Consider the following 21042-nt stretch of genomic DNA (forward strand, 5'->3'; position numbering starts at 1 on the left):
AGGTTTACTAAAATGTTGCCTGGGTTTCATCTCCTAAGTTACAGAGAAAGGTTGAACAAGTTAGGTCTTTATTCTTTGGAGCGTAAAAGGTTGAGGGGGGACTTGATAGAGGTGTTTAAAATTATGAGGGGGACTGATAGAGTTGACATGGATAGGCTTTTTCCATTGAGAGTGGGGAAGATTCAAACAAGAGGACATGGGTTGTGAATTAAAGGACAAAAGTTTAGGGGTAAAATGAGAGGGAACTTCTTTACTCAGAGAGTGGTAGCTGTGTGGAATGAGCTTCCAGCAGAAGTGGTCCGGACAAGATATTCCCTAGGGCTTTGAGGGAAGTTAGTGTAGAAATAGCAGGGGCTCGAGCAGAAATATTTCAAATGTCATTAGAAACGGGAATGGTGCCAGAGGATTGGTGTATTGCTCATGTGGTTCCATTGTTTAAAAAGGGTTCTAAGGGTAAACCTAGCAATTATCAGCCTGTGAGTTTGACGTCAGTGGTGGGTAAATTGATGGAAAGTATTCTTAGAGATGCTATATATAATTTTCTGGATAGAAAGGGTCTGATTAGGAACAGTCAACATGGATTTGTGTGTGGAAGGTCATGTTTGACAAATCTTATTAAATTTTTTGATGAGGTTACTAAGAAAGTTGATGAGGGTAAAGCGGTGGATGTTGTCTATATGGACTTCAGTAAGGCCTTTGACAAGGTTCCACACGGAAGGTTAGTTAGGAAGGTTCAATCGTTAGGCATTAATATCGAAGTAGTAAAATGGATTCAGCAGTGGCTAGATGGGAGACGCCAGAGGGTAGTGGTGGATAACTGTGTATCAGATTGGAGGATGGTGTGTAGCGGTGTGCCTCAGGGATCTGTACTGGGTTCAATGTTGTTTGTCACATATTTTAATGATCTGGATGATGGGGTGGTAAATTGGATAAGTAAGTACGCAGATGATAATAAGATAGGTGGCGTTGTGGATGATGAGGTAGGTTTTCAAAACTTGCAGAGAGATTTAGGACAGTTAGAAGAGTGGGCTGAAAGATGGCAGATGGAGTTTAATGCTGAAAAATGTTGAAGTGCTACATTTTGGTAGGACTAATCAAAATAGGACATACATGGTAAATGGTAGGGCATTGAAGAATGCAGTAGAACAGAGGGATCTAGGAATAATGGTGCATAGTTCCCTGAAGGTGGAATCTCATGTGGATAGGGTGGTGAAGAAAGCTGTTGGTTTCCTGTCCTTTATTAATCAGAGCATTGAGTATAGGAGTTGGGATGTAATGTTGAATTTGTATAAGTCATTGGTAAGGCCAAATCTGAATTATTGTGTACAGTTCTGGTCACCGAATTATAGGAAAGATGTCAATAAAATTGAGAGTACAGAGGAGGTTTACTAAAATGTTGCCTGGGTTTCATCTCCTAAGTTACAGAGAAAGGTTGAACAAGTTAGGTCTTTATTCTTTGGAGCGTAAAAGGTTGAGGGGGGACTTGATAGAGGTGTTTAAAATTATGAGGGGGACTGATAGAGTTGACATGGATAGGCTTTTTCCATTGAGAGTGGGGAAGATTCAAACAAGAGGACATGGGTTGTGAATTAAAGGACAAAAGTTTAGGGGTAAAATGAGAGGGAACTTCTTTACTCAGAGAGTGGTAGCTGTGTGGAATGAGCTTCCAGCAGAAGTGGTTGAGGCAGGTTCTATGTTGTCGCTTAAAGTTAAATTGGACAGGAAAGGAATGGAGGGTTATGGGCTGAGTGCAGGTCAGTGGGACTAGGATAGGGTAAGAGTTTGGTACGGACTAGAAGGGCCGAGATGGCCTGTTTCCGTGCTGTAATTGTTATATGGTTATATACAATGCTGGTTAAAAGGTTGACACCATATTTTGAGCTGAAGGTGAAGGGCCTGTACTGTACAGTTCAATGCTCTGTGTCCATGAATATGAATTTCTCCTCCTGGCAATTTTTTTCATTCCCCTTCCCTTTTCTTCTATTCCCCACTCTGGCCTTTTCTCCTCACGTTGTGTCCCTTTTTCTTCTCTTTCTCACATTGTCCACTCTCCTCTCCTATCAGATTCCTTCTTCTCCAGGCCTTTAGCTTTTCTACCTATCACCTCCCAGCTTCTAATTACATCACCTACCTGGTCACACCAATCACATTCTAGCTTGTCCTCCTTCCTTTCCCCCCACCTTCTTACTCTGGCACCTTGTCCTTTCCTTTCCAGTCCTGATGAAGGGTCTCAGCCCAAAACATCGACTGTTTATTCATTTCCATAGATGCTGCCCGAACTGCTGAGAACCTCTAGCATTTTGTGTGTGTTGCTTTGGATTTCCAGCATCTGCAGAATCTCTTGTATCTCTCTTTCATGTTCTGTATAATCCTCCATGGCTCTTCCATTTGAAGATAAAATGTAAAATCTTCTTCTTCAGGACAGTATCTGTTTCACGGACTTTACGTTCAAGCCTGTTCTTTGGTGTGTCAGCACTGTAGTGGGCAGAGACGGAAATGGCTGGACCTAGGCCCCTGTTTCCAGCTTTGCAGTGCTGAGGAACACCAGCAGCACTCAGCACTGCTGACCAGAATCCAAATGGACCAAACATCATGCGTGTTTGATGTGGTATTAGGGAAAGAGACCCCTTCACAAGAGGGAACAGCACAACTGGAAGGAGTTAGTGTGAGAGAAGGAGGGGGTGGTTGTGGTAAAGGGAGACCCAGAAGGTAATTCCTCACAAGGTTAATATAGAGGACCAGTAATTCTTCCATCAACATAGGTTGGGGTTCAACATCAGTAAATATTTAATCATCTGTGAGACAACCAGTGTTAACAGATCTACTTCCATCTACAATGAGTTGGTTACGTGTCCATACACCTCAAAGAAGCAAAGTGAGGAGATGAGAGTGGGGTGTCTGGGCACAGTATGATGGTACTCTGCACCTGTAAAACCATAAGACATTGGAGAATTAGGCTATTTGCCATTCTATCATGGCTGATTTGTCTTCCCTCTCAAACCCATTCTCCTGCTTTTTCCCCATAACCATTGACACACTGACTGATCAAGAACCTATCAACCTCTACTTTAAATCTGCCAGTGACTTGGCCTCGATAGCCACCTGTGGCAATGAATTCTACAGATTTGCCACCCTCTGGCTAAAGAAATTCCTCCTCATCTCTGTTCTAAAGGGACGTTCTTGTATTCTGAGCTCTCTGGTCCTAGATTCACCCAGTATAGAAAACATCCTCTCCACATCCACTCCATCTAGGACTTATGGGAAAACAGAAAGGATATGAAGGGTCTGATCCAAAATGGCAACTTTTTATTCCTTTCCAAAGATGCTGCTTGACCTCCAGCATTTTGTAGGCATTGCTTTGGATTTTCAGCAGCTGCAGATTCTCTTGATAATTAGAATCAGAGACTGGGTCCAGATGCCCACAGGACGTCCCAATATTGGAATCCACTATGAGATCGTGATACCATAGGATGTCCCATTATTGGAATCCATCATGGGATCGGGATACCACGGGATGCCCCATTATCGGGATCATTTATGGAATTGATACCCCACAGGACGCCCCATTATTGGGATGCATTGTGTGGACTGGGATCCCATTAAAAGGCCCCATTCAGATCAGACCCCATGGATTAGCCCACTACCAGGATCTAGCCCAAATCCCAATAATGGGACATCAGGACAGACTTCTTTGCTTCTTTGAGTGTTGGAACCTGAGAGGGTAGCTGATTATTCCAACTTCCATGGTGAATTCCACATACCACACAGAAGCACACTTGGAAACACAGCACAACACACAGCCAAGCCCGCATGCTGCCAGATATTTACACTGGATCCGCATCCAGAACTCAGGCAGTAGAGACCCCCGCTGGAGGCAAGAGCTATCTGTCGGAGAAACGGAGAAGTGAGCAGCCAGCATGTCAGGGAGGGGCGAGGGGGGTGTCAGGAGTGGGGAAAGGTGAGAACAGTTAGAGAGTGGCAGGGGGCAAGAGACAGAGAGGAGAGTGATAGGGGTGAGAGCAACAAGGTAAAGAGGGGAAGGGAACACAGCACAGACAGAGAGTGGTCAAGGGGAAGAGAAATGGACAATGTAAGAAAAGCACGGGGAGGAGAGGGGAAAAGAGGAAGTGTGGAAGTGAGTGAGAGAGTGTGAGAAAGAGGGAGAGTGAGAGGGAGAGACTGACAGACAGATAGAGACAGTGACAGAGAAAGAAAGAGACAGACAGACAAAGACAGAGAGAGAGTCTGACAGACAGGTAGAGAGAGAGTCAGACAGACAGGGAGAAAGAGGGAGCCGGGCAGACAGACAGAAACAGAGAGAGACAGTGGGAGAGACTGACAGACAGGTAGAGAGAGAGAGAGAGAGAGAAATAAACAGACTGTGAGAACGACAGTTAGAGAAAATGCAGTACAGAAGGCATGACAGCAATAGTAGGGTAAAGTACAAGAGGCAAGGGACAGAGGGAGAGAGGAGAAAAGAGGAAGAAACAGAGGAAATTCAGAGAGGAGGATGTCAGCAAGACCACAAGCAAATAAGAGCAGGAGAATGCTGCCTGGCCCCACAAGCCTGCCTCAGGCCTCAACTCTCCTTCTGTGCCTGTTTCCACAGCCTGAGCTTTTAAAGGATTATTTCTTTCTCTCTATAAGTACCTACAGGTATGTCATCAAGGACTCTAGCAAACTTCTGTAGGTGTACCATGGAAAGCATTCTATCTAACTGGATGAGTCATCAACTGGTCTAGAGGGGCCACTGCACAAGATCAGAAAAGCTACAGAGAGGTGTAATCTCAGCCAGCTCCATCATGGGTACTGATCTCCTCGGCAAACAGAACATCTTCAAAAGGTGATCCTCAAAATGGCAGCATCACCCAGGACGTGCCCTCTTATCATTTCTACTGTCAGAGAGGAGGTACAAGAGCCTGAAGGCCCACACTTAGCATTTTAGGTCTGAACAGTCCACAAACCCATGAGCACCACCTCTATATTTTTGCACTATTTATTTATTTTCATTGATGCAGGGGCCACTTTATTAGGTACACCTGCTGGTTAATGCAAACATCTAGTCAGCTAATCATGTGGAAGTAACTCAATGCACAAAAGCATGCAGTCATGGTCAAGAAATTCAGTTGTTGCTCAGACCAAGCATCAGAATGGGGAAAAAATATGATACAAGTGACTTTCACAATGCAAAGATTGCTGGTGCCAGATGGGGTGATTTGAGTATCTCAGAAATTGATCTCCTGAGATTTTGACACAACAGTCTCTACGGCTTACAGAGACTGGTGTGAAAAACAAACAAAAATTCAGTGAGCAACAGTTCCGTGGCCAAAAATAGGGTCAGAGGAGAATGGCAGAAGAGCGCAACACATTGAACATTGAAATGGATGGGCTACAGCAGCAGAAATAATGAATAGACACTTTATTCGGCAGAGTGGTCACTGAGTGGGTAGCTGCACTGTTTATAGATTACACTGCACTGCTGCCGTAAAGCATCAAATTTCACAACATACAATCCGATTCTGATTCGGCAATGTATTCTGTATCGTCATGAATGAATATTGTGAAACATTTTAAAAAATTATTGCAATCTTGAAAAAACTGCCCTAAAAAGGCATGGGAGAATGAGTGTAAAATTTGATTCCATAGGCCATTCACACACAATGAAACCTTTATCCCCTACATTCTTACCACCTCCAGCATCCCCCAATTTGGACTTCTAACTTGGATTTCTAACCGCCCACTTCCTCATTAAACTCCATTTGCCGGTGGGTGAGTGGACAGAGGCGGGTGAGGGAGGGTTTGGTGAAGAGAGGGAGTAGGAAAAGTTGACCAAAAGGGGGAAGGATGCAAGGTGCAAGGGGAACAAAGAACTGAACAGAGGGAATTGGTGAGGGAGATAGAGCAAGGAGAGATAGATGAGACCTTGTCATTGTGTAAGGGAGGAGAGGCAAGGAACAAAGAGAGAATGACAGTTTGGCAAATGGTGGTGGGGGAAAGTGAAAAGGGGGAGAGAGGTGGAGGGGGCAGAGAGGTTGGGGAGAGGGAGGGGAAAAGAGGGAGGTGGAGGGGGCAGAGAGGTGAGGGAGAGGGGGAAGGGGAGGGGGCAGAGAGTGAGTGAGAGGGGGGACAGAAAGGAGGGATCTATGCAAAAATGGAGTAAAGGATAGAGAAAGATAGAGCTGGAAACCAGGCTCACTGAATCTTCTATACCATCCATAAGATAATGACACAACTCCAATTTTCCCATTACACTCCCTGGGACAAAGGATGTCACCATCATCACAGTTCAGATTCCATCCACCCCAGAGATCCTCTCATCTCCCCGCTCCCATCGGGGAGAAGATACAAGGAGCTGAAAGCATGTACCACCAGGCTCGAGGACAGCTTCTAGCCCGCTGTGATCAGTTTCTTGTTGGACCTTTTATACAATAAGATCAAGTCCAGGCCTCACATCCTACTCTGTTATGACCTTGCACTTTATTGTCTACCTGCAATGTTTTTACACTTCATTCTGCAAAGTTGTGGTTTTAGCTCAATGCACTGTTTAATGATCTGATCTGTATGAATAGTATGCAAGACAAGCTTTTCACTGTCCCTTGGTCATACGACAAAAATGAACCTGTGTTGCAAACTGCACTCATCACTAGCTGCTCTACGTGTCTACATGCATGGTGATGTGATCCGGTGAATGTCAGACAGGTAAATGGTTCTGGCCCTGCAGTCACCCCAACAGGGACCAGTGAGTACCTGTTATTGATACTAGTTCCAGTCCCCAGGGTGTGGACAGTGGAAAATCAGTGATCACCGAGTGCAAACTGTGCCCATGACTGTCTGATCAAAATATCACCTGAAGGCAAGGCAGGGCAGGCAAGGAGACATCCCAGAGTAACAGGCAGTGAGGCAGGAACACTGCAGCACAAAGTAACACACACAGACAGATGCACAGTTACAGAGACACACAACAGTACAGTGTAACACACACACAGTTACACAGGCACACACCAGTACGATGTAACACACACAGGTAGACACCAGTGCAGATCGCATACAGACAGATGCACACACAGATACACAGGTTCATTGCAGCACAGGGTAACACAGACACAGGCACACAATAGTGGTGTGTAACACACACACACACACACTAGTACACTATTACGTGCATGCGGGGCAGACCTTGTACTTACGTCTACTTCACTGAGGATGACATCAATGATGCTCCCAATAACAATCAGGAAGTCAAAGACATTCCAGGGGTCTCCGAAGTAACCCTGGGGAGAGCGCAAACACAAGGAGAGTGAGACATCTGACAACAGAGGCGAGAGAGAGAGATGGGGAAGAGAGGTGAAAGAGGGAGAGGAAGAGGAGAGGGAGGGTTAGCAGGGTGGGTAGTGAGGGGAGATGGGAGGGAGGAGAGGTGAAGGGGTAGGGGTGCAGGGAGGGGAAGTATGGAGGGAAAGGTCAGGGAGAGGTGGGTGAGAGAGGAAAGGAGAAGGGGAGAGAATGGGGGAAATGGAGAAGAGAGAGGGGAAAGCATGGGGACAGAGGGAAAGAGAAAAGGAGGAAGAGGGTGAGAAGGAGAGGAGAGAGAGGGACAACAAAATAGAAGGAGAGAGGGAGAGAGAGAGGAGAGGGAGAGAGAGGGGTGAGGGAGAGGGGATAAGGGGGAGAACGTAGGAGAGGAAGGAGCAGAGAGCGGGGAGAAGAGGAGAGAGAAGTAAAGAAGAAGAGGGGAAAGAGTGAGGGAGAGAAATAGAAGGTGGAGAGGTAGAGAGGTGGGGAGAGAAGTGGAGAGGAGGAGAGAAGGTGGAGAGGAAGGGGAGAGAAGGCAAGGGGGGAGAGAAAGGGGTAGAGCGGAGAGAGGGGAAGCACGGGAGGAGAGAGAGGAGAAGACAGATGGGAGAGAGAGAGAGAGAGAGAGAGAGAGAGGAAGAGAGTGGGGGACAGAGAGTTAGGGAAAGAGAAAGGGTAGGGAAAAGGGAGAAAGAGGTGGCCAGGAGTGAGAAGGGCAGAGAGTGAGGGAGAGTAAGGGGGGGGAGTGAGAGGTGGAGCTAGAGAGAGGTGGGGATTGAGAGATAGGAGAGGGAGAGAGACAGAGGGGGTGAGAAGGAGAAGAGAGAGAGGGTGCAGGAGGGGAGTGGAGAGAGGAGGGAGGGGTAGGGAGAGATGGAAGTTGGAGAGGGGGAGAAAAAAGGGGAAGAAGGGGGAAAGCGTGGAAGAGGGAGGGTGGAGGGAGTGAGGAGAAAGGGGTAGAGAAGGCTGGAGAGGGGAGGGAAAGGGAGAGAGATGTGGAGAAGTTGTGGAGTGAAGAGGAAAGAGGGTGAAGAGAAAGGGGAGAGAGAGAAAGCTGGAGGGGGGATGGAGTGGGGTGGAGAGAGGGGGCAATGGGGAGGGGGAGAGGGGAAGGGAGAGAGGGGTATAGAGAGCAAGAGAGGGAGGGAGAGAGAAGAATGGAGAGTGCAGTAGAGAGCATGAGTGAGGGAGAGAGGGATGGAGAGGGGGAAAGTTAGTGGAAAAGAGAGCAAGGGGGTGGGAGATGGGACAGTGAAGGGCTAGAGGGGAGAGAGATAGGGAGAGGATCAAGTGATATGGCGAGAAGACAGGTGTATGGGGTTGAGTGGAATCTGGGATCAGCCATGATGGAAAGGCAGAGCAGACTCAATGGGGTGAATGGCTGAATTCTGTTCCTATGTCTTATGGTTGAAGTGAGAGTGTGAGGGGGGAAGAGAGGGGGAGGGGTGGGAGGCAGGAGAGAGAGGGGAGGGAGAGAGGGGATGGACGAGTAAATAGGAGAGAGCGGGAGAGATTGGGGACAGAGAGGTAGGGAAAGAGAACGGGTGGAGAGGGGAGAGAGCAGGAGAGAGAGGTGGAGTGAGAGGCGGGGAGGTGGGAGAGGGAGTGATGCAAGGGGGAGAGAGAGAGGGCAGAGAGATGGAGAGGGGGTAGAGCGAGATGGGGAGGGGGTGAGAGAGGTGGAAAGAGGAGGAGAGTGGGGGAAAGAGAGGGATAGAGCAGGTAGAGAGGATGGTAGGAGATGGACTGAGGGATTGATAGGGGAGAAAGAGGGAGAGGAAATGAGAGGCGGAGAGAGCTAGGGGAAGAGAGAGACTGTGTGAGAGAGGGAGAGAAAGGGGTGGGGTGAGGCTGGAGATAGAGAGGGGAAGGACAAAGAGTCAAGGAGTGGAGGGGAGTCAGAAGGAAGAGAGTGGGAAGAGAATGAGAGGGAGAGAAGGGGGAGAAAGATGAGAAAGGGAGAAGAGTGAGTGGTGTGAGAGGTGGGGGAGTGAGAGAGGGGAGAGGACAGGGAGAGTGGGTGAGAGGGGATAAAAGAGAGAATGATAAAGAGAGGATATGCAAAGGGCACAGGGATATGAGGAGGTGGGAGGAGAAGGGTGAGAGAGGAGGGAGGCAGAGGAAGAGACTGAGGGGGGAGAGGAGAGAGGGAGGAAAGAAGGGGAGAGGGAAGGAGATGGAGGGAGGAAAGGGGTGAGAGTGAGGTTGAAAGAGAGAGGAAAGAGAAGGGAGGGAGAGAGTGGGGGAGATTGATGGGGAGAGAGAGGTAGAGAGGGGGGAGAGAGAGATGGTGGAGAGAGGAGGGGAATAAGGGGGGAGAGGAGGGAGAAAGATTGAGGAGAAGGAAGGAGTCAAAAGAAGGGAGAGAGAGGGTTCCAGGAGAGGGGATGTGAGTGTGTGGGAAAGAGGGGGAGGGGTAGGTGGAGAGGAAGAGACAGGTGAGGTGGAAAGGGGTAGAGAAGGAAGGAAAGAGGGGGAGAGGGAGGGAGAGATTGCAGGGTTAGAGGGGGGAGATGGGGAAGAAAGAGAGCAGGAGAGAGAGGAGAGATGGAGTGAGATGGAGAGAAAGGGAGGGGGTAGAGAGTCACAGGAGAGAGACAGAAGTTAGGGGCAGCAGAGTGAGAGACAGGGAATGTGAGCGGGAGTGAGGGGAAACAGGGGTAAGGTAGGAGAGAAGGTGTGAGTGAAGGGGGAGATTGTGGAGGGGATGAATGGGAGAAGGGGGATCGAGAGGGAAAGGGAAAGAGGGGCAGAGGGGGAAGAGGAATAGAGTGGGTAGGGGGAAGAAAATGGAAGGTGGTGAGGAGAGGGAGATGAGAGAAAGGAGAGGGGGATGGAGGGAATGAGGAGTGGTAGTGTGTGAGGGGTGGGTTGGAAAGCTGGGCAGGAGGGTATGAGGCCTGTTGCAAGAAGCATTTTGGGGTTTTGCTCTGTGAATAATTGTTGTGGCTTGCATGCTCAGAAACATGGAGGACTGACAAACTGAACGTGCAGGGGCCCAGTATATGGACGGCCCAGAGTGGTGTGCCCCATGTGTATTTTGGGCACAGGTTGGCTGTGGTAATGGTGAAATCTGGTTTCTTGCTCACCAAGTTGAGGCCTTTTCAGCAGGCATGGGGAGGCAGAAGAAACAACAATGAACAAAATCAGAATTATGGTAAAAGTGTAAACACAAGATATTCTGCAAATGCTAGAAACCCAGAGCAACATGCACAAAAATGCTGGAGGAATTCAGCAGGTCAGGCAGCATCTACAGAGGGGAGTAAACAGTTGATGTTTCGGGCTGATCCCCCCCTCTTCCCACCACTAAGTATGCGTCATCGTGGACCCCCACTCTCTTCTTGCTGCCATTGGTAAGGTGGTACAGGAGTCTCAGGACCCATACAGGTTCAGAACTATTATTACCCTACAACCATCAGGTTCTTGAACCAGAGGCAATAACTTCACTCACCCCATCACTGAACTGATTCCAAAACCTACAATCTCACTTTCAAAGACTCAACAACTCATTCCCAGTATAATTATTGATTGATTAATTGATTGTACACTTTGTGCTTTTTTCACATTGGTTGTTTGTCAGTCTACGTGCTTGTCAATCATTGATTTTTTAGCATTTATTTGTTCTACTGTGAATGCCTGCAAGAAAATGAATCTCAGGGTTGCATAATGGTGACATATAAGTGTAACTCTCTGGTTAAGATTTTTACTGTTATGCTGCAGCTATTTCATTTTAGCAGTTCTGGTAAGAGCAGTCTATTCTGCTTCCAGCGTGCTTGGGTTTGAACTAAAGATAAGGGGTTGGGATGTTCATGCTTAGGAATATAGTGTCATCCAATCAGGTTGGTGGAATTGGGAGAAAGTTCTAGAGAACGCCGGGTGGAAATGTGCTTTCTTTATAATTGTATACAGCGTACGATCTGTTATTTCTTGCTGACGGGTAATTGTAAGTTGGCAGCACTTACACAGTATTCACTCAGATTGGGGTTCAGGTGCGTGAGACATCCCAAACTCCCTGGGTTTGGTGGGACCTGTCTTATCGACCATAGACGTACAGAAGCTCAGAAAGGTGGTTTTCTCACCGCTGAGTCCAGTAGCTGTTAGTGAGGGGCTAACAAGCCACATCTCCAGAGACGCCCGGTAAAAAAGAGTTTCAAGATACTTTGATAATAAATTTACTTTGAACTTTGATCTTTTGTACTTTGTACATAGATGCTGGCTAACTTGCTGAGTTCCTCTTGTGTGTTTTTTTTTGTGTAAGAAAGCTTGCCGTACAGTGAAGTCCCCCAGTGCAAGTCTCTCCTTTTGCTAAAGCTCTTTTCTTTGGAGTAACGTATTGCTGTTTCCTCCCCGAGTCCCCGCACTCACGGTGCTGAACTGTCAACACCTCCTCTACCCAGGTTAAACGCAGGACGGTTGCTGGATATCTGTTTACATCGCACCTTACTAACGAAGAACCAGACATCAGAAACACAAAGAGATTTTAAAGATGCTGGAAATCCAGAATAACATACACGCAAAATGCTGGAGGAACTCAGCATCTACAATCTAGGTCGGGTCTTTCTGAGTATAGGAGACTGCATTGGGAGCACAGTAGTTTATCCCGGAAGACTTGCAGGTGAAATATTACAACACCTGAATGGACTGTTTGGGACTCTGAATCGAGGTGAGGTGCTTGCAGGGATAAATGCCAGGACGGAAACCAGTGGGGAAGGATGGGTGGACAAGGGAATCACAGAGAGAATGGTCGCTATAGAAAGCAAAGAGTAGCGTGGGGAGAAGATGTTAGTTTGCCTCTAACATCTACAACTACACGGATGGTAGTTTGTCTCTTGGGTGCCAGGGTCTGTGATGTTTCTGAACGTGCCAACAATATCCTGAAAAGGGGGGGTAAGCAGCCAGAAATTGTGGTATATATTGGTACCAATGACATAGGTAGAAAAAAGGAGGAGGTCCTAAAAATAGAATGCAGGGAGTTAGGAAGGATGCAAGGAAGCAGAACCTCGAGGGTAGTAATCTCAGGATTGCTGCCTGTGCCAGGCAACAGTGAGGATAGGAATAGAATGAGGTGGCAGATAAATGCCTGGCTGAAGAACTGGAGCAGGGGGCAGGGATTCAGATTTCTGGATAATTGGGACCTCTTCTGGGGCAGGTGAGACCCGTCCAAAAGGGACAGATTGCCCTTGAATCCGAGATGATCAATATCCTCACCGGCAGGTTTGCTTGAGCTGTTGGGAGTGGTTTAAACTAATATGGCAGGGAGATGGGAACCAGCATGATAGAGCTGAGGATGAGCCAATAGGCTTACAAGTAGATGATGGGTGTAACATGAATGTAAGGAAGAAGCAGCCAGTGATTGGGTACAAATGTAGACAGAGCAAAGAGTTAATAGAGGCAATATTCAAAAGGGTGTAGAATGCAGGACTAAAGGTGCTGTATTTAAATACGTGTAGCATTCGGAACAAGGTGGATAAAAGGTGCAAAGGGACTTAGGAATCGTCATGCAAGACTCCCAGAGGTTAATTTACAGGTTGAGTCCGTGGTAAAGGAGGCAAAAGTAATTTTGACATTCCTTTAACAGGAATTAGAATATAAAAAGGAGGAGATGCTGAACCTTTTTAAGACACTAGTCAGGCCATATTGTCAACAGTTTTGGGCCCGTATTGGAGAGGGTACAGGGAAAGTTCACAAGGATGATCTAGGGAATGAAGGGTTTAACATATGAGGAGCGTTTGGCAGCTTTGCACCCGTACTCACTGGAATTTAGAAGAATGTGTGGGGATTTCATTGTAACTTACTGAATGTTGAAAGGACTAGATAGGGTGGATGTGTAGTGAATGTTTCCTATAGTGAGGGTATCCAGAACTAGAGAGCACAGCCTCAAAATTGAGGGGCAACCCTTTAGAACAGAGGTAAGGAGGAATGTTTTCACCAGAGAGTAGTGAATCTGCTCTGTTACAGACTGGTGGAGGCCAGATCCCTGGGTATATTTAAGGCGGAAGTTGACTGTTTCCTGATCAGTCAGGGAATCAAAGGATATGGTGAGAAGGCAGGTGTATGGGGTTGAGTGGGATCCAGGATCAGCCATGTTGGATTGGGGGAGCAGACTCAATGGGCTGAATGGCCTGATTCTGCTCCTATGTCTTATGGTCTAACCCTGTGAGAGAGAGAGAGAGAGAGAGGGGTGTCTGGTGTCTGAGAGAGAGAGATGGATGTCTGTGAGAAGGAGAGGGGTCCGTGAGACAGAGAGTGAGTGAGGGGCCCGTGTGAGAGAGAGAGAGAGAGAGATACTGAGGGGCCCATGATAGAGAGAGAGAGAGAGAGAGAGAGAGAGAGAGAGAGAGAGAGAGAGAGAGAGAGGGGGGGGAGACAGGGGGAGAGAGGGGGAGAGGGGGAGAGGAGGAGAGGGAGAGAGGGAGAGAGGGGGGAGAGAGGAGGAGAGGGAGAGAGGGGGAGAGAGAGAGTGAGTGGGGTCAGCGAGAGGGAGAGGGAGAGGAGAGAGGGGAGAGAGGGGAAGAGTGGGGGGAAGAGTGGGGGGGAGAGAGGGGGAGGGAGGGAGAGAGAGAGAGAGAATGTGTGTGTGAGTGAGGGGTCTGTGTGAGGGGCAAGAGAGAGAGAAAAGAGAGAGGGAGAGAGAGGGGGAGAGGGGGGAGAGGGGAAGAGAGGAGGAGAGGGAGAGGGGAGAGAGGAGGAGAGGGAGAGGGGAGAGAGGAGGAGAGGGAGAGGGGAGAGAGGAGGAGAGGGAGAGGGGGAGAGGGGAGAGAGAGAGAGAGAGAGTGAGAGGGGCCAGTGAGAGAGAGAGAGAGAGAGAGAGAGAGAGAGAGAGAGAGAGAGAGAGAGAGAGAGAGGGAGAGGGAGAGAGGGGAGAGGGGGGAGAGGGGAGGGGTGGAGAGAGGGAGAGAGGGGAGAGGGGGGAGAGGGGAGGGGTGGAGAGGGAGAGAGGGGGAGAGAAAGGGAGAGAGGTAGAGAGAGAGAGGGAGGGAGGGAGAGGGGAGGGGTCCACGAGAGAGAGAGGGGGTTGTGAGAGAGAGAGAGAGACAGACAGGGTTGTGAGAGAGAGACAGAAAGAGTAGCCAGGCAGAAGGTGGAGTGTGGGAGAGGAGAAAGAGGAGTGCAGTTGTCAGTGGTCCCACACTGGACTGTGGCTGTCAGTCGCTGGCCCATCTGTGTCATTTCTGGAAGACTTCCACCTGCATGTAATGCTCTTGATCTGAGCACAGGAATCAGCTTGGAGCCTTGCTCTGTTGAAATACGCTGAGACACCATTTCCCTCAGGGTCAGGATTAATAAAGCCATAAAACCAAGGTATAAGATGAGGCCATTCTGGCCTATGGAGCCTGCTCCACCATTGCATCGTATCCGATTTATTATCCATCAGGCTCAGACTGCCAATTTACAAGTGACTAATAAATCTAATCCAATCTCAGACGATAAAACATAGGAGCAGAATTAGGCCATTCGGCCCATCCAGTTTGCACTGCTATTTCATCATGGCTGATTTATTTTCCTTCTCAACCTCATGTTCTTGCCTTCTCTCCATAACCTTTGACACCCCTGACTAACCAAGAACCTATCAACCTCTGCTTTAAATATACTCAATAATTTGGCTTCCACAGCCATCTGTGCAATGAATTCCACAGATTCACCACCTTCTGGCTGAAGATATTCCTCCTCACCTCTATTCCAAATGGACATCCTTAGACTGTGAGGCTGTGCCCTCTGTTCCTAGACTCTCCCACTATAGGAAACATCCTCCCTATGTTCACTCTGTCTAGACCCTTCAATATTCGATAGGCTTCAACAAGATCCCCCGTCATTCTTTTAAACTCCAGCGAGGATCGGCCAAGAGCCATCAACCATTCATCTTATGTTAACCTTTTCATTCGTGGAATAGTCAAGGTGCCTCTGTTACTTTTGTGTCAGCTCACTGTCCACTCAGTGGATGAACGGTACCTCAGGACAATCCTGTCAGTACATCCTCTGCAAACTGCAGGCAACGAACACCATCCAATCCACTCCCCAGTGTTCAATGTTAATTCTGCTTCCCCCACCAACCTCACAGAGACAAGCACGTGGTCCTTGCTGTGTGTGGGCACACTAACTGAAGAAGTCTCATTAACAGCTGCTGCGGTGTCACTTATGGAGATCTCACTGAACATAGTGGTTAGCGCAACGCACCAGCAATCAGGGTTCGATTCCCGCCACTATATGTAAGGAGTTAGTACATTCTCCCCATGACCCTTTGTGTTTCCTCCGGGTGCTCCAGTTTCTTCCCATATCCCAGAGACAGATAGGTTGGTAAGCTAATTGGTCATACGAGTGTATTTGGACGGTGCCAGCTCATTGGGTCAGAAGGGCCTCTTACCATGCTATATTGCTAATTAAAAATAGGGGATTTAAAAATGCATTTCTGAATGTTTCCCTAGAAAATCAGTACCTTCTGAATGACAAAATGAGGTCTCGTAATGGTTAGCATAATGCTTTACAGTATCAGACGTAAAATTAGAGTTCAACTCCCACTGCTGTCTGTAGGACTCTGTACGTTCATCAGTGTTCCAGTTTCCTCTGGAGACGTACGGAGGGTTAGTGAGTTCTGAGCATGATACCCTGGCATCAGAAGCATGGTGACACTTGCAGACTGCACCCAGCACATCCTTATTGATGCAAATGATGCATTTCACTGCATGTTTGAATGTGACAAATAAAGCTGATGCAAATGATGCATTTCACTGCATGTTTGAATGTGACAAATAAAGCTAATCTTATTCTTTAATCTATTGACATAGTCCAGAGTCCAAATCTCTTCCAATGTCTTTCACAACCCCATGCAGCAACTCCCAGCTAACTTCTTGTTAATAGAAGAGTTATTGGCCCCCAGAATCTTACAGAATGCACTTTTACTATTCCTTTCCCCTGTACTTTAAAATAAACTAAGTAACTGTACATTAGGGAGAGCAGACTACAACTGCTCTGCACGTGACCACAGGAACCTGCAGAGAGCTGTGTCCACAGCTCAGCACATCACAGGAACCAGCCTCCCCTCCATGGACTCTGTCTACACTTTTCGCTGCCTCTGTAAAGCGGCCAGCATAAGACGCCACACAGACAGGATATATTCTCTTCTCCCCCTCTCCAAAAGGGCAGAATGTACAAAAGCCCGAAAGCATGTGCTAGCAGGCTCAAGGACAGTTTCTGTTGCCAGACTCAAGTGGACCTCCTGTTTGGTAAGATGGGCTCTCCGCTTCGCAATCAACCTCATTACGACCTTGCACTTTATCGTTTACCTGCACAGTCCTTTTACAGTGGTTTTACACTTCATTCGGCATCAGGGCGGTGTGGTTGCACCGCAGTTAGGGAAACGCTTCACAGCACCAGTGATCAGGGTTCAATTCCCACTGTCTTCCCGTGACTGCACTGGTTTCCTCTGGGTGCTCCAGTTTCTCTGCTGCATTGGCACTAGAGGGCTGCCCCTACCACATCCTCAAACTGTGCTGGTCCTTGACTCAAATGGCATATTTCACTGTATGCTTTGATGCACATGTAACAAATAAAGCTAATCTTCAATTGCTATTATTTTACCTTATTCTACCTCAACTGATCTGTATAAAAACATGCAAAGCAAGCCTTTCACTATACCTTGGGACATGTGACAATGATAAACCAAAAGCTATACCATTCTAATTGCAGACTCCATGGTAATGTCCCATGAGTGAAAAAGGTCGGGGTCTAAGAGTGGGAGGTGCTCAAAGCTCATGTATGCCTGAGCAGTTGTTAGCCAAGTGTGGTCAGACTACCATCAAGCCTGGGATTGGACACTCTCCAAAATGGCTGCCAACACTCATCTGCCCCTTCCCATAGGCCTCGTACACACCTTGGCTTTGAAAGCGCAGAGTTTGAAGACCATCTCCAGTGCAAACAGTCCGGTGAAGACCACATTCAACATGTCAGACAGCTGGTCCATCTCCTCTGACTGCTCATAATGCTGTGGAGAGAGGGATAGATGATTTAAATGCAGAACAAATACCAAATCACAGCATCGAGCTCAGCCCCAGCCACAATGAGAATGGAATTGGTCCCTGGAGCCACCAGTTTCTGACATCGCCATGGGATTACGGTATCCCATGAGCCCATGGGGCAGCCACCCACCTGAGGTGACTTGATAGAAGTGTACAAGATGATAGAAGGCATCACCTGGAGATCAACTGGTCAGAGACTTTTTCTTAGGGCAGAAATGGCAAATACAAGAAGGCATAATTTTAAAGTGATTGGAGGAATATACAGGGGTGATGTCAGAAGTAGTTTTTTTTTACAGAGAGTGGTGAGTGCAGGGTACGCCCTGCCATGGTGGTGGTAGAGGGAGATACATTAGGGGCATTTAAGAGATTAGCAAAATGGAGGGATATGTGGGAGGGAGGGGTTAAATTGATCTTGGGAGTATATTTATACAGGTTGGCACAACATGCCCCCCGGGAAAAAAGCCTGTACAGTGCTGAGGACAAAGACCAGCAATCCCTGTCACCAAGGTCAGTGGGCCCCAAGGATGAGGCCGGTCACACCCAAGGTTGGTGTGCAGGCCGATACAGAGCTCCGAGGTCAGTTGCCAGATCTGAATGTCGGACTCCAGCGATCCCCAAGGATAGAGGGTGGGTCAACAGGCACTGAGATGGAAGACCTGTGACCTGAGGTCGAGGACCGCCCACGATGGGCAGGCACAGAGGACGAGGGCTGGTGATCCCTGGTTACGGGTGAGGTATACAAAAGGTTGGTTTGCTGTCATTGTGTCTGCCTTGTACATTGGCAACGTGTTGCTCTGCTGAACTTTGTAGGCATGCTACGCTGGCGCAAGAAGCATGCGATACTTGTGGGCTGCCCCCACACATTTTCATACTGCGTTGGTTAACACGAGCGACATGTTTCACTTTTTTTGAGAGATGTGTGGTAAGTAAAACCATCAGAATCTGAAATGTAAACACGAGGAATTCTGCAGATGCTGGAAATTCAAGCAACACGCATCAAAGTTGCTGGTGAACGCAGCAGGCCAGGCAGCATCTCTAGGAGGAGGTACAGTCGACGTTTCAGGCCGAGACCCTTCGTCAATCTGAAATGTGTTGTTTGCATTAACAACTGGCACAACCTATGGATGTGCTGAGGGCAGCCCTCAAGTGCTGCCAAACATTCCAGCACAAACATTTCCACAGTGCTCAGCAGAACAACATAAAACAATAGCAGAACAGGTCCCTTAGCTTGCTCCCACCCTATTCGCACACATCGACTGTCTCCAGTCCCCAGCACAGGCCGTTTCTGGGCCTCCTGCTTCCAGTGGACTCACAAACTTGTAGGCCCAGATATTTGATGTATGAAGGCCCATGTACGAAAGCTTTCTTAACAACCCTATCTACCTGTGACACCACTTTCAATGAATCATGGACCCGAATTCCCAGATCCCTTTGTTCTACCACACTACTTAGTGCCCTACCATTCACTGTGTAAGATCTACTGAAGTGCACCTCCTCACACTTGTCTACATTAAATTCTAGCTGCCATTTTTCAGGACAATTTTCCAGCTGGTCCCGATCCACTGCAAGCTCTGATAGTCTTCCCATCTAATCCTTTTAAAGTAAGGTACTCCCCAGTCAATATGTGAAAACTAGTATCACCAACTATAACAACCTAATGTTTCTTGCAATAGTCTGTAATCTCTCTACAAATTTGTTCCTCTAGAATCCCTTGTGCGGATGGTTGGGTGGTCTGTAATATAGCCCCATTAATATGGCCACGCCTTTCTTATTCCTCAATTCCACCCATAAAGCTTCACTCGATGGGTTCTCCAGTCTGTCCTGCCTGAGTAGTGCTGTGATATTTTCCCTGACTAGTAATACCACCCCTCCTGCTTTAATTCCCTTCCATGTCATGTCTAAAACAACAGTAGCCTGGAATATTGAGCTGCCAGTCCTGCCTCTCCTGCAACCCAGTCTCGCTAATGGCTACAATATCATAATTCCATGTGTTGATCCATGCCCTGAGCTCATATGTCTTTGCACTGAAATAAATGCAGGACATTAGACGCACCACGCTCAACCTGGCTCTATCTGAGGTCTTAACAATATCTATCTCCACAAACTCCCCACTCTCTATTCTGGCACTCTGGTTCCCATCCCCCCCAAATCTAGTTTAACTGAGCACCCCGCCCCCTGCCATGCAGCACAAACAAACCTTCCCGCTAGGATATTAATCCCCATCCAGATCATGCGCAAACCATCTCTTCTGTACAGGTTCCACCTTCCCTGGAAGAGAGCCCATGATCCTAAAGTCTTAAGCTCTCTCTCCTACAACAACTCCTTAGCCACCTCTTAAACTGGATGATCTTCCTGTTGCTGGCCTCACTAGCACATGGCACGGGTAGCAATCCTGAGATCATTAGACCATAACACATAGGAGCAAAATTAGGCTATTCAGACCATCAAGTCTGCTCCGCCATTCCTTCATGGCTGATCCTGAATCCCACTCAACCCCATATAAGAACCATGGAGGTCCTGCCCTTTAACTTAGCACCTAACTCCCTGAACTCATTTTGAAGAACCTTGTCACTCTTCCTGCCTATGTCTTTATTATCTGTATAGACCATGACCTCTGACAGCTCACAATCTCATGTAAGAATGCTGAGGACTCAATCCAAAATGTCCGGACCCTGGCATCCGAGAGGCAACATACCATCTGGAAATCTCATTCTCGTCCACACAACTTTCTTTTCATAGTCATAGTCATAGTCATACTTTATTGATCCCGAGGGAAATTGGTTTTCGTTACAGCAGGTTTTCGTTTAGTTAGGAGGTTTTCGTTCTCCTAACTAATAAATCTCTTGATCACCAGAATGCGCCTCCTCTCCCCCCTTCCCTTCTGAGTCAAAGAACCAGGCTCAGTGTCGGGGACCTGACTGCTGTGAATTTTCCTGCCTAGGTCAACAGAAACCAAAATGGTATACGTGCTGTGTTATATCTGCACTGGCTCCTTAACCCCTTTCCCCTTCCTCACTGTCACCTGGTTTCCTGTGGCCTGCACTTTGAGTATAACTACCTCTCTACATATCCAATCTATCATCCTGTCAGCCTCCCAAATGATCTGGAGTTCATCCAGTTCCAGCTCCAACTCCTTAAAACGGAGTGTTAGAAGTTGCAGCTGGGTGCTCCTCGCAGCTGCAGTCTTCTGCAGATGTTCTTCTGCCATCAGGCAAACATTATAGGAGCATCAAAACTAAAACCACAAGGCTACTAAACAGCTTCCTCCCACAGGCAGTCAGACTGCTAAATAGTTGCTCTACCTGACTCTGCTTTGGACACTTTTAACTTGCACTGGACAATTATAACTTGATTTTAACTGACATGTAGCTGTTGTGTTTTACTATTTATTGTTATGTTTATTATTTAGTGTTGCGTTTGTTATGTTATGATTGCACTACTCCTGGGAAACGCTGTCTCATTCTGCCCTGCAGAGCTGATGTACGGTTAGAATGACAGTAAAGCTTTTTGAATCTTTGAATCAGGGACATTGGAGGTCTCCCGCCTTCCCACATCCCGCAAGGGGAGCATTTCACTCTCCTGCCTGGTATTTCTACTGTTCTAACTCTGCAAATATCACGAAGGGAACATTAAATAAACTGGGGGGAAAAGCTATTTTCAGTTTTTTTTGCCTTTCTTCACTCATCAAGCCTCTCCATGCTGAAACCTTGAAGAGCTGAAGTCTCAAATAACCACT

At 47.6% G+C, this 21042-nt stretch overlaps 1 protein-coding gene across 2 annotated transcripts in view; it reads right to left on the reverse strand.

The window, feature by feature from the left end:
• Positions 1-21042, reverse strand: part of LOC140209887 (voltage-dependent L-type calcium channel subunit alpha-1S-like) — a 419288-nt gene that overhangs the window by 138450 nt on the left and 259796 nt on the right. The window contains exons 27-29 of one of the 2 annotated variants that reach the window (XM_072278518.1): positions 17162-17272; positions 7188-7271; positions 3829-3885 (exon numbers count right to left, since the gene is read on the reverse strand). In XM_072278518.1, coding sequence (XP_072134619.1) covers positions 3829-3885; positions 7188-7271; positions 17162-17272 — 252 coding nt within the window. The remainder of the gene's footprint in view (positions 1-3828; positions 3886-7187; positions 7272-17161; positions 17273-21042) is intronic. The other variant, XM_072278519.1, reaches the window with a different exon arrangement.

Source organism: Mobula birostris, chromosome 14 (assembly GCF_030028105.1).
Source record: "Mobula birostris isolate sMobBir1 chromosome 14, sMobBir1.hap1, whole genome shotgun sequence".
Taxonomy (NCBI): domain Eukaryota; kingdom Metazoa; phylum Chordata; class Chondrichthyes; order Myliobatiformes; family Myliobatidae; genus Mobula; species Mobula birostris.